The sequence below is a fragment of the Kogia breviceps genome, chromosome 13 (assembly GCF_026419965.1).
Source record: "Kogia breviceps isolate mKogBre1 chromosome 13, mKogBre1 haplotype 1, whole genome shotgun sequence".
Classification (NCBI taxonomy): domain Eukaryota; kingdom Metazoa; phylum Chordata; class Mammalia; order Artiodactyla; family Physeteridae; genus Kogia; species Kogia breviceps.
The window spans coordinates 12432665-12447468 of record NC_081322.1 but is presented as its reverse complement, the minus strand read 5'-3'; the positions used below and the strand labels follow the sequence as shown (position 1 = coordinate 12447468).

General features: G+C 37.7%; 1 protein-coding gene across 2 annotated transcripts in view; it reads left to right on the top strand.

Moving 5' to 3' along the window:
- ADGRB3 (adhesion G protein-coupled receptor B3) overlaps window positions 1-14804 on the top strand; it is a 781830-nt gene that overhangs the window by 616221 nt on the left and 150805 nt on the right. For both annotated transcript variants that reach the window (XM_059083264.2, XM_067011391.1), the window contains exon 17: window positions 14140-14266. In XM_059083264.2, the coding sequence (XP_058939247.1) occupies window positions 14140-14266 (127 nt within the window). The remainder of the gene's footprint in view (window positions 1-14139; window positions 14267-14804) is intronic.

Here is a 14804-nt window from a genome sequence, read left to right as displayed (position 1 = left end):
GATTGAGTTGTAAGAGTTCCTTATATATTTTAGATATTAACCCCTTATCATTTATATGGTTTGAGGGTATTTCCTCCCATTCTGTGGACTGCCATTTCACTCAAGTTTTCTTCCTTCGCTGTGCAGAAGCTTTATAGCTTATAGAGGCCACTTATCTTTTTTTGCTTTTGTTGCCTATACTTCTGAAATCATGGTTGCCAGGGGCTGGGGGAGGATGAAATGGAGAGTCTCTGTTCTACAGGGGCAAAGTTTCAATTATTCAAGATGAATAATTTCCAGAGATCTGCTGTACAACACTGTGCCTGCAGTCAGCTGTATATACTGTAGATCTCATGTTAAGTGTTCTTTCCACAGTTTTTAAAGTAAGTAAATAAATAAATAAATAATATTACTGGAAATAAAACTGGTGCTACCATTCTTGTAAATATTATTCAGTGACCCTCAAGACTAACATATTCTTGGTTTTAATGTGTATTTTATGACAAAGTGGCAATGACACTACACCTGCAAGATAATTTCCACTGAAGCTCTCAAGCTCCAAAAGGCAAAGTGGAAATTTATATGTCCACAGAATAACCTAGCACAGTGTCTGAATCTATTTGATGATGAATACATATTTGTTAAAATAAATAAATAAATAAAATAATGTGGTCAAAAAGTCCAACTACACTAGGACAAAATCTGTACCAGGTAGTCATTCAACATATATTTATTGAGCACCTACTAAGTGTCCAGCACTGTTTTAGGATCTGGGAAGACTGAAATGAATGTAACAATATCACTGTTCTCAGGAAGTTTATGTTCTAGGAAGCAAAGATAGGCAAAAAGTGAATTTAAAAATACATACATAAGTATATCAGATGTAATAAGTGCTGTGGGCAGCAATAGATCAGAGTAAGGTCAAGGGCATGTGGGAAAGTCTTGGATAGTGTATCATTTCCTATGCAACAAGTCACCTCAGATCTTAGTGGCTTAGAGAAAGAATCATGTTATTGCTTATGATTCCATGGTTCAAAGCTCTTTGACTGAGTTCAGCTGGTTGGTTCTTCAGCTGGTCTCCTCTAGTGTCATTCACGAGGCTACAGTCACCTGACTGCTCAGCCTAGGGATGGATGATCTTATACTACCTCACTCACATGGCTGGTAGTTGGTGCTGGTTTCTTGTCCTCACATGAAAGCAGAATTTCAGGATGATGAGAGTAGAAACTGTAAGACCTTTTAAGGCCTCCAGGCAAAGTCACACATCTCTTTTACTGCATTTTCTGACCAGATCAAGCCACAGGCTTATCAAGATTCAAAGGAAGAGGAAGGAAACTTCACCTCTTGCTGAGAAGAATTATATAGAATTTGAGCCCATTTTAACCTACTACAGATATAGAGTTACTACTTTAAGTTGGATAGTCAGTGACATCTCTGGGAGAATGACGTAAGGGCAGAGACCTACATGATGTGAGGGAATAGCAATGTTACTATCTTTCAGGAATACATTCTTGGCCATGAGAATTGCCAGCGCAAAATGCCAAGGTGATAAAGCAAAGAGCTTAGTGTGGTTGGAAACGATGGGCAAAGTCATTGTGTTAGGAGAGGAAGGTAAAGAGGTAATAACAGGGACTTTCCTTGTGGTGCAGTGGTTAGGAATCTGCCTGCCAATTCAGGGGACACAGGTTTGAGCCCTGGGCTGGGAAGTTCCCACATGCCATGGAGCAAGTAAGCCCATGCACCACAACTACTGAGCCTGTGCTCTAGAGCCCGCAAGCCACAACTACTCAAGCCTTCATGCCTAGAGCCCGTGCTCTGCAGCAAGTGAAGCCATTGCAATGAGAAGCCTGCAACAAAGACTAGTCTCCACTAACTGCAACTAGAGAAAACCCGTGCACAACAATGAAGACCCAATGTAGCCAAAAATAAATAAATAAATAAATAAATAAATACTTTTTTTAAAAAAGAGATAATGACAGACCAGCTGGTAAAAGTCCTTGTAGGTTATTTTAACTGCTTTGTCATTTACTCCAAGTGACATGGGAAGAGCCATTGATAGAGTTTTGAACAGAGCAATGTGAGTTCACATATGTGTCAACAGGATCTCTGGCTGCTGTGTTGAAATTGAACTTGAGGATACATAGCAAGGAAGGAACAAGGAGCCCAGTGATGATATTTATCTAGAGGGGAGATGATAGTGGTTTAAAATAGAAGGGCCGTATCAACAGCATTTTCTGGAATAATTTGTAAAACTAATAAGATAGAAAACATTCTTGGATTATATAGTCTTCCAACCAGATTGTCAACTTTTCTAAGAAAGAAACTGTTAGTTTTCTTTTTGTATGTGTCTTCTACTTTGGCATTTGAAAAGCACTCACTAAATACTTATTGACTGCTTAGTGAAGACTCAGGCCTCACTGCTGGAGTGAACATAATCACTGCAGGATGCTGAGTCTTTCAGAGTTCATCATCAAATGATGTTTGAAGACCAAAATCAAATAGATTAGCCTATTAAGATTCATTGATACTCTTCAGATTGCATTTCTGCTATATGCTGAAGGACAGCAAATGAATTGGAACTAAGACAATCTGTCTGGGTCCAACAGCATTAGAAGCCATCCCTTGAAATGTAAATAATTATTAAATTAACTGAACAAACATTTAGGTCCCCACTAAGTGAAAAGCGGTATGTCACAGATTCAAATATGAACAAGATACAATTGTCAAAAGCACTAATATTCTAGTGTTGGACAAAAAAACATGAACATGCACAGAGGAGTGTTGGAAAGATCTAAGTGTAGCATGTTCCTAGAACTAGTTCATTTCTAGGCAAAGAATTGGAAATCTGGTGTTAATTATGGTCTGGAGGGATTACTATTAATTCCAGGTTCAGCCTAGTGGATGATAAGTGTTCTTCCTGCTGGTAGGAAAGTACTCACTTCTAAATTTCACCACAATGAATGAACTATAAATGCTTTATGTTGGTATTATTCTTTTTAAATTAAAAAAAATTATATATGTGTCTGTGTATACTAGTGTATAATACTATATGCAGACATTATGATAATTGATATAAAATCCTCTATTGTATCTAAATAGAGGATATTTTTAGAAGGAAAAGAGAGCTTATAACTTTTACTCAATATCATGTTTTCAGAATTTGTAACTTCAACTTTTATATCACCTCAAACTATAAATGATCTCACTAGAGATGAGAGATGCTTTATGTCATGAAAAATTGGTATAAAATCAATGTTTTTTTTTTTTTACATGTCATAGGATATATCACTTAAAAAACAGGATGAACACCAGAGCATGACAATCTGTCCTTAGCTAACTTCATCCACTGATAACTCGTACTTTGCTAAAACCATTACACGAGGGCCACATTGTTTGCAAGTGTAAATAGGCATGATATTCAGGTCTTTTTATAGGACTGTTCATTACATTCTGGTTTAAAACGGACTACAACTAAAAGTTAATTTTTAAAAAAATCTATAATCTGGAAATGAGAAGCCCAACTTTGCATCTCACTCTGTTCCTTAATCTCACTCTGTGCCTTAAAATAAGCTTCCTGAATTCCCTGCACTTCACTTTCCTCTGTAAAACTAGGTGGTTGGGATAGATCAGTGGTTCTCAGCCTTGGCTGCACACTAGAAAGATCTGGGGAGCATTAGAAAAGTAATAATGCCCAGACCCGCCTCAGGATTTAAGTTTTAAAGGTCTCCAGGCGACTTTAATATAGAGCAAGTGTTGAAAACCAATGGGCTAGGTGATCACTAAGGTTACTTCTAGCAAAACTTCCTAATTTCATGTTTCACTGTGTTTTAACATAGTAATGGTTGCTAGAGATAACAAAGTTCTCAGTAATTCCAATGTCCTGAAAAGTAGAAATTACCCTTAAAGACTGTTTTTTACTCAAAATCGCAAACATTCTTTATCTGTACTCCAATTTTTTCTGTATTATGAGAATAATTTATACAAAGAAACAATATGCATTATTCATTTTGGTATGACATATACATTAAAAGTGATATAGATTCACCTAATTCTTACAAGTTAATGACTGTTATGATTGGGAAATAATTACTTTCTTTCAGTGTACATATATTGCAAGGACAGTGTGCTCAGAAGCTGTGTGTAATTTTTTAAAGAATTGCTGTTTTAGCTATTTTGGTTTTGAATAAATTGACCACTAAAACCCTGAGATAGGAGAGACCTTCAAGATGGTGGAGGAGTAAGACATGGAGATCACCTTCTTCCCCACAAATACATCAGAAATACAACTACATCTGGAACAACGCCTACAGAACACCTACTGAACGCTGGCAGAAGGCCTCAGACTTCCCAAAAGGCAAGAAACTCCCCACGTACCTGGCCATGTGTCAGACAGGGTCCTCATGCTCCAGCCGGGTGTCAGGCCTGTGCCTCTGAGGTGGGAGAGCCGAGTTCAGGACACTGGTCCCCCAGAGACCTCCCAGCTCCATGTAATATCAAAGGGTGAAAGCTCTCCCAGAGATCTCCATCTCAACACTAAGATCCAGCTCCACTCAACAACCAGCAAGCTACAGTGCTGGACACCCTATGCCAAACAACTAACAAGACAGGAACACAGCCCCATCCATTAGCAGAGAGGCTGCCTAAAATAATAATAAGCTCACAGACACCCCAAAACACACCACTGGACGTGGTCCTGCCCAGCAGAAACACAAGATCCAGCCTCATCCACCAAAACACAGGCACAAGGCCCATCTACCAGGAAGCCTACACAACCCACTGAACCAACTTCAGCCACTGGGGGCAGACACCAAAACAACGGGAACTACAAACCTGCAGCCTGCGAAAAGGAGACCCAAAACACAGTAAGTTAAGCAAAATGAGAAGACAGAGAAACACAGGGCAGATGAAGGAGCAAGGTAAAAACTCACCAGACCAAACAAATGAAGAGGAAATAGGCAGTCTACCTGAAAAAGAATTCAGAGTAATGATAATAAAGATGATGCAAAGTCTTGGAAATAGAATAGAGAAAATGCAAGAAACATTTAACAAGGACCTAGAAGAACTAAAGATCAAACAAACAATGATGAACAACACAATAAATGAAATCAAAAATTCTCTGGAGGGAATCAATAGCAGAATGACTGAGAGAGAAGAACAGATGAGTGACCTGGAAGATATAAAAGTGGAAATAACTACAGAGCAGAATAAAGAAAAAAGAATGAAAAGAATTGAGGACAGTCTCAGAGACCTCTGGGACAACATTAAAAACACCAACATTTGAATTATAGGGGTCCCAGAAGAAGAAGAGAAAAAGAAAGGGACTGAGAAAATATTTGAAGAGGTTATAGTTGAAAACTTCCCTAATATGGGAAAGGAAATAGTCAATCAAGTCCAGGAAGCGCAGAGAGTCCCATACAGGATAAATCCATGGAGAAACACACCAAGACATATTAATCAAACTATCAAAAATTAAATACAAAGAAAAAATATTAAAAGCTGAAAGGGAAAAGCAACAAATTACATACAAGGGAAGCCCCATAAGGTTAACTGCTGATTTTTCAGCAGAAACTCTGCAAGCCAGAGGGGAGTGACAGGACATATTTAAAGTGATGAAAGGGAAAAACCTACAACCAAGATTACTCTACCCAGCAAGGATCTCATTCAGAATTGATGGAGAAATTAAAACCTTTACAGACAAGCAAAAGCTAAGAGAATTCAGTACCACCAAACCAGCTTTAAAACAAATACTAAAGGAACTTCTCGAGGCACAAAACACACGAGAAGGAAAAGATCTACAATAACAAGCCAAAACAATTAAGAAAATGGTAAGGGCTTCCCTGGTGGCACAGTGGTTGGGAGTCCACCTGCCGATGCAGGGGATACAGATTCGTGCCCCGGTCTAGGAAGATCCCACATGCCATGGAGCAGCTGGGCCCATGAGCCATGACTGTTGAGCCTGTGCGTCCAGAGCCTGTGCTCTGCAATGGGAAAGGCCAAAACAGTGAGAGGCCCACGTACCGCCAAAAAAAAAAAGAAGAAAATGGTAATAGGAACAAACATATTGATAACCACCCTAAATGTAAATGAATTAAATGCTCCAACCAAAAGACAAAGACTGGCTGAATGGATACAAACACAAGACCTGTATATATGCTGTCTACAAGAGACCACTTCAGACCTAGGGACACATACAGACTGAAAGTGAGGGGATGGAAAAAGATATTCCATGCAAATGGAAATCAAAAGAAAGCTGGAGTAGCAATTCTCATATCATACCAAACAGACTTTAAAATAAAGACTATTATAAGAGACAAAGGAGGACAATACATAATGATCAAGGGATCAATCCAAGAAGAAGATATAACAATTGTAAGTATTTATGCACCCAACATAGGAGCACCTCAATACATAAGGCAAATGCTAACAGCCATAAAAGGGGAAATCGACAGTAACACAATCATAGTAGGGGACTTTAACCCCATTTTCACCAATGGACACATCATCCAAAATGAAAATAAATAAGGAAACACAAGCTTTAAATGATACATTAAACAAGATGGACTTAATTGATATTTATAGGACATTCCATCCAAAAACAACAGAGTACACTTTCTTCTCAACTGCCCATGGAACATTCTCCAGAATAGATTATATCCTGGGTCACAAATCAAGCCTTCGTAAGTTTAAGAAAATTGAAATCATATCAAGTATCATTTCCGACCACAATGCTATGAGACTAGTTATCAATTACAGGGGAAAATGTGTAAAAACTACAAACACATGGAGGCTAAGCAATACACTACTGAATAACCAAGAGATCACTGAAGAAATCAAAGAGGAAATCAAAAAGTACCTAGAAACACATGACAATGAAAACACGATGACCCAAAACCTATGGGATGCAGGAAAAGCAGTTCTAAGAGGGAAGTTTATAGCAATACAATCCGACCTCAAGAAACAAGAAACATCTCAAATAAACAACCTAACCTTACATGTAAAGCAATTAGAGAAAGAAGAACAAAAATACCCCAGAGTTAGCAGAAGGAAAGAAATCATAAAGATCAGATCAGAAATAAATGAAAAAGAAATGAAGGAAACAATAGCAAAGATCAATAAAACTAAACGCTGGTTCTTTGAGAAGATAAACAAAATTGATAAACTATTAGCCAGACTCAATAAGAAAAATAAGGGAGAAGACTCAAATCAATACAATTAAAAATGAAAAAGGAGAAGTAACAATTGACACTGCAGAAATACAAAGGATCATGAGAGATGACTACAAGCAATGATATGCCAATAAAATGGACAACCTGGAAGAAATGGACAAATTCTGAGAAAAGCACAACCTTCCATGACTAAACCAGGAAGAAATAGAAAATATAAACAGACCAGTCGCAAGCACTGAAATTGAGACTGTCATTAAAAATTTTCCAACAAACAGAAGCCCAGGACCAGATGGCTTCACCGGCGAATTCTATCAAACATTTAGAGAAGAACTAACACCTATCGTTCTCAAACTCTTCCAAAAGATAGCAGAGGGAGGAACACTCCCAAACTCATTCTCTGAGGCCACCATCACCCTGATACCAAAACCAGACAAAGATGTCACAAAGAACGAAAACTCCAGGCCAATATCACTGATGAACACAGATGCAAAAATCCTTAGCAAAATACTACCAAACAGAATCCAATGGCACATTAAAAGGATCGTACACCATGATCAAGTGGGGTTTATCCCAGGAATGCAAGGATTCTTCAATATATGCAAATCAATCAGTGTGATAAACCATACTAACAAATTGAAGGAGAAAAACCATATGATCATCTCAATACATGCAGAAAAATCTTTTGACAAAATTCAACACCCATTTATGATACAAGGCCTCCAGAAAGTATGCATAGAGGGAACCTACCTCAACATAATAAAGACCATATATGCAAACCCACAGCCAACATTGTATCAATGTTGCAAAACTGAAAGCATTTCCTCTAATATCAGGAACAAGACAAGGTTGTACACTATTACCACTATTATTCAACATAGTTTTGTAAGTTATAGCCACAGCAATCAGAGAAGAAAAAGAAATAAAAGGAATCAAAATCAGAAAAGAAGAAATAAAGCCATTGCTGTTTGCAGATGACATAATACTATACACAGAGAATCCTAAAGATGCTACCATAAAACTACTAGAGCTAAGCAATGAATTTGGTAAAGTAGCAGGATACAAAATTAATGCACAGAAATCTCTGGCATTCCTCTACACTAATGATGAAAAAACTGAAAGAGAAATTAAGGAAACACTCCCATTTACCATTACAACAAAAAGAGTACAATACCTAGGAATAACCTACCTAAGGAGGCAAAAGACCTGTATGCAGAAAACCATAAAACATGGATGAAAGAAACTAAAGATGATACAAACAGATGGAAAGATATACCATGTTCTTGGATTGGAAAAATCAACATTGTGAAAATGACTCTACTACCCAAAGCAATCTACAGATTCAGGGCAATCCCTATCAAACTACCAATGGCATCTTTCACAGAACTAAAGCAAAAAATTTCACAATTAGTATTTGAACACAAAAGAACCCGAATAGCCAAAGCAATCTTGAGAAAGAAAAGCAGAGCTGGAGGGATCAGGCTCCCAGACATCAGACTATACTACAAAGGTACAGTAATAAAGACAGTATGGTACTTGCACAAAAACAGAAATATAGATCAATGGAACAGGATAGAAAGACCAGATATAAAGCCATACACCTATGGTCACCTTATTTTTGATAAAGGAGGCAAGAATATACAATGGACAAAAGAGAGCCTCTTCAATAAGTGGTGCTGGGAAAACTGGAGAGGTATATGTAAAGGAATGAAATTAAAACACTCCCTAACACCATACACAAAAATAAACTCAAAATGGATTAAGACCTAAATGTAAGGCCAGACACTATAAAACTCTTAGAGGAAAACATAGGCAGAACACTCTATGACATAAATCACAGCAAGATCCTTTTTGACCCACTTCCTAGAGCAATGGAAATAAAACCAAAAATAAACAAATGGGACCTAATGAAACTTCAAAGCTTTTGCACAGCAAAGGAAACCATAAACAAGATGAAAAGACAACCCTCAGAATGGAAGAAAATATTTGCAAATGAAGCAACTGACAAGGGATTAATCTCCAAAATATACACGCAGCTCATGCAGCTCAATATCACAGAAACAAACAACACGATCCAAAAATGCGCAGAAGATCTAAATAGACATTTCTCCGAAGAAGACATACAGATTGCCAACAAACATGAAATAATGCTCAACATCACTAATCATTAGAGAAATGCAAATCAAAACTACAATGAGGTATCACCTCACACCAGTCAGAATGGCCATCAGCAAAAAATCTACAAACAATAAATGCTGGAGAGAGTGTGGAGAAAAGGGAACCCTCTTGCACTGTTAGTGGGAATGTAATTTGATACAGCCACTATGGAGAACGGTATGGAGGTTCCTTAGAAAACTAAAAATAGAGCTATCGTGTTACCCAGCAATTCCAGTGCTGGGCATATACACAGAAAACCATAATTCAGAAAGAGTCATATACCACAATGTTCATTGCAGCTGTATTTACAATCACCAGAATATGGAAGCAACCTATGTGTCCACTGACAGATGAATGGATAAAGAAGATCTGGCACACATATAAAATGGAATATTACTCAGCCATAAAAGGAAACAAAATTGAGTTCTTTGTAGTGAGGTGGATGGATCTAGATTCTGTCATACAGAGTGAAGTAAGTCAGAAAGAGAAAAAAAAATACTGTATGCTAACACATATATATGGAATCTAAACAAAATGGTTCTGAAGAACCTAGGGGCAGGACAAGAATAAAGAGGCTGATGTAGGGAATGGACTTGAGGACACAGGAAGGGGGAAGCGTAAGCTGGGATGAAGTGAGAGAGTGGCATGGACATATATATGCTACCAAATGTAAAACAGATAGCTAGTGGGAAGCAGCTGCATAGAACAGGGAGATCAGCTCGGTGCTCTGTGACCACCTAGAGGGTTGGGATAGGAAGGGTGGGAGGGAGATGCAAGAGGGAGGAGATAAGGGGATATATGTGTATGCATAGCTGATTCACTTTGTTACAAAGCAGAAACTAACACACCATCGTAAAGCAATTATACTCCAATAAAGATGTTAAAAAATTTTTTTAAGGTAAAAAAATGTTTTTAAATAAATTAAAAAAAAGAAAATCAACTATAAAATGTAATAAAAATTAAATTAAAATTAGACCCTGAGATATAAACCTGCTAAAGTTTATAGCTTATTCATGATAAATACTTTATACACTGATGTATTATGAAGCAGAACAGATGGTTTTATAAAAGACTGACTTAAGTGGAATATTTAGTTGTATGGATATTTCAAAAGGTAAAAGTTTGATTTCTTGAAACAATTTTGAAATGTGTCACTATATGTTTCTGCTATCAGTATTTTCCTAAACAACTTTTCATTGGAGTGAATGGATAATCTTTTTCTTTAATCTTAAATGCTAGAGTATATAGTCACGTGCTATATTATTTAACTCTCCCATGAAATCCAGACCCCAACAATGAACTCCGATCCAAAGAGGAATCATGTAGAGTCTTAGGAAATTGGGGAAAGGCCTCAAATAAATATTAAGGTGGGAAATAATAGATTTTGTGTCATATATTTTCACAAAATTCTGTCCTTGTGGGTATGTACTTTCAAATACTTGGGACAGGCAGACTCTTTTCTTCTTTTAGCCAGGCTAATAATAGGAAGAAGGAGAAGAGGTACAGATGACAGCTAAGAGCTAACATGGGTGAATGTAGGTGTAGCCAACGAAGAATGTGCTGGTTATATGAAATTTCTGCAGGCCTAGTTATTTTTGAAAACTATTTGAAAAAAAAAATTAATGCCCAGAAAAGACACTATGAAAAAGAAATATGTGATTTTTTTGGTAAAACGTGTGTATCATCATTTTGTGTTTGCTTCTGACATCCTCAGTCTGTTATTCTTATTATATCTTTAATGTTCATACATATTTCATTGTATTTGCTTGCCCCGTTGATGACAAGCTAGACTTAATAACTAAGAATAATTCACAGATATACCATTAATCATGGCATGCAAATCTATGACATTAGAAGAATAATGTGACTGCTGGAATAGTCCACGTGCTTTAAAACCTTGTTCTGTGCCGACTGGGGAAGCTGTTTTGCTTCACATTAGCTCTACCACACATCAGTTTGCTTTACACGGTCTCCCTGAAATCAATCAGACACATGTACTGTGCTTTCGAAGAATTTTGTACAGTAAGAATAGCTATGAAATGTGTGAAAATACAGGTGACATATACTGTAGTTTTTGTAATAGTAGTGACATGTATGCTAGTGATTTTAAAAACTAATTTATAAGAGTTTTATCTGGTTTTAAAATACCAAGAGGTTTCATGAAACAATTTAAAATTTGGCATCAGATGGCATCACACTTATTACTCAGCTGTGGCAAGCAACTAAATATAGAAGTTGGTAGTTACCTCCTCACCTTTCAAAATTTTCACTCCTACTCATCTGATCATATTCTGGTGTTCTCCTATCAGATGCATTATTTTGTGCTTTATAACTTGTATTAAACTGGGGAGAGCACATCAAGCTGTACTCAGTCACTCATAATATTTTCCATTAGTTTCATCAGATAAAGTCAACAAAGGGATAATAATTTCTAAGAAAGGTAAGGAGAAAAGTTATGTAGCCTCAGAAAGGTACCCATCAAAAGGGGCCCAGTGAGATTAGAAACATTTCATGCTTGGGGGGAAATGAAAGATTGAAACATGGAGACCAGTGTCACTTCCCAGTTTTGCCTGGGGCTGGGCCAGGTCAGCACTGCAATCATTGTACAGAGCAGAGTAAATTGGCCTACTTTTCTGAAGATGTCATATAAAATTTACATGATCTTCAGAGTCTAGCAACATTACATTGAACATAGACTTTACATCTGACAGCCAAAGGTTAGTAATACTAACATTTTCTTGAGTAAACAAACTTTCATTACCTAGATATAAATATATCACTTTGTCTCATGAGGTCTTATTTGCAGTAAACTTTTTTCCTGGTAAGACTTTGAATTGGTTTATTGGTCATAGCCACATAATGTGAAAAGTGTAGATATTGGACTCCATCTTGAAAGCACAAATGGTGCATTAAAGTAAAGCTGCCATACAGGATTAATAATGCAATGTTGTGTTTTAAAACATGTCAGATTCTCTTAAATGTATCTTTCTTCTTTAAACTTTAATCAGCTGAGATAAATGTTTTTTATTTGGCCTTAACTGTTTGTCACAAGACGATAAGAGACAGGCAGCCAATGAAATAAATGGAAGTGCTGCTCTGGTTAGGTAGAATTGGAATTTAAAACTGTTACAGTTGGTTGAAATATAACTGAAATTATATATATATATATATATACATATATATACATAATTTTGCATGGTTGTATGACAGACATCATGAGAAAGAAAAGAGACCCACCAAATTTTTAATTGTCTAATACTTAGAAGTATTGGGGTGAACTTAGGTATAATGTTTTCGTACCGCTCCCCAAATATAGTCTATTCCTTTTTAAAAGTTGTAATTAAGAGTATTTTGAGTCGTGCATATTAGTGATATCAAATCAATATTTAAATCAAATTAATGACTATTAAAAATATATTGCATTTAAATCCCCAAAAGGGATAGTGTGAATTATATTCTACAGCTCAACTTGCAAGTCCAACTGTCACAGTGAAACCTCTGTCATTGAAATAGCTCAGAAATAGACTGCATTCATATTTAACCCAATAGCTTTAGGCATTCAGAGATATGGAGTAGATGAAATAAAAAGTACCGTATCAAAATTAACATCAAGCCATGTGTTATCCTTCTGGAGTTTTAGAATCATTTTTTAACATAGATAGTAACTTGGTTTGAAATTTAAGCACACACATACACACAGGTTTGCTACTTGGAGAGTTCCGTGACTGGGGGAGGGGAGGTGACAATTGGTGCATTCAGTATATAACACGTGTAATGATAATAAAGTTGATTGGTTGAACTCTATAGCTTTTTTTTTTTTTTCTTTTCTTTTCTTCCTCTTCCTGTAGAGTAGTTCAGCCGGGGGGTGGAAGGATTCTCCCCCATCTTCACCCCCCACCAAGAAGGCGTAGGTTGATACCATTTTTATTGTTCTGCTGGGGTGGGAAAGAAACCATATGCTTTAGAATTTTGAATGGCTACACCAAAGGGAAGATTGAAGCAGGCCCTCTTTCCCCCTTCCTACCGGACTTTGAGGTGGGGTTATTCTTCTAAATGTTCTGGCAGACTCGGGGTTAGCTTAATGCTTCCACCCCGGGGCAGAGAGGTGGGTGAGGGGAAGAAATGCCAAGGGCTTCAGAGGAGCTTGGGCTGAGTGAAGTGTGGAGTGGGAAGCCGATGTCTGAAACCCACCCCTCCCGTGGATATCAGGCAAAGGCAATGAGAGTCGGAACCAGCTGATGCCGTTTCTGCTGCTTCCGATTTCCAGGGTGAAATTTTCACAGCAGCTAATTCTAAAGGGAGGAAAAATCCCTAACCAGCAGAGAAGATTCTGTATCACCCACCACAAGCTATCTAACCTTTTAGGCAGGATTTTCAGAGAAATCCTCGGTTTAAAAGCCAGCGTTCACGATCCAAAAATACGGGACGGGAATCAGAGCTGGTATGCAATGTGAAAAGCCTCTTTACACTCTATGAGTGTTTGAAACGATCCGATGACCATAGGAAGTAGCTGCCAACGCTCTGGCGGCTGCTCGTGCCGCCGCCGCCGCCGTTCCTCGCAGAGGGCTGGACAGAGCCAGTCCCGGTTTCAGCACCTCCGGCGCTGGACAGCTCTCTGCACGCCGTACCGCCGCCCGCCTGCTTTCTCCAAACACTCTCGCTTTGCATTACTGGAGATGCATCTAAATTACGTCCTGTTCAACAACAAGTAGATTTCTTTTTCCCCCTGTACGGGAATTACAGTAGACGATTCTCTCAATTAAATTGCATTTTCTTCATTACGGATTTGGCAGTCAGGCGTATTTATCCCGATCTCCCCCCCCACCACCACCCTTTGCAGGAACGAGTCTTTGGGAACCTGGTCCACCCAGGGATGTAAAACTGTGCTTACCGATGCATCCCATACGAAATGCTTATGTGATCGTCTGTCTACCTTCGCCATTTTGGCTCAGCAACCTAGAGAAATAGTAAGTAACAAAGGGAAAACACGGCTTTAATGCAAAGGCAGGGACATTGTGGAGAGTGTTTCTCCAGGGAACTGCATTTTAAATGGGGAAATGGAAAATGTTGCAGGGTGGCAAAATTGGGTTCGTCTCCTCCTTAGCTACAGTAGCTTGGTGAAATGAATTCTAGTTGGTGTGCTATAACTAAATTCTACTCAATTTTATGTCTTCTAACTTGAAATTTCTGCAGTATAGTTTTGAGGATGTACTCCAATCATATTGCTAATATGCTGCAAACTTTCAAATAAAAATACTTGTCAGCTTAACCTTTATTTTAGAACTCTAAAGCTGTTCTGGGGAATTTGTGAGGTTACTGTTGGTAGTAGAATGAAGACCCCAGACACTAGAGCCAAACACATTGCATATCTGCATTGGATATTTTCAGTACAGGTTTTCTGGGGTGTCCTTGGATATATAATTTTTTTAATTAAATGAAATTTTTATGAAAGCAGAGACTGTCAGAAACTGTAAAATCATTCCTTAGAAGTATATAGGTTTGTAA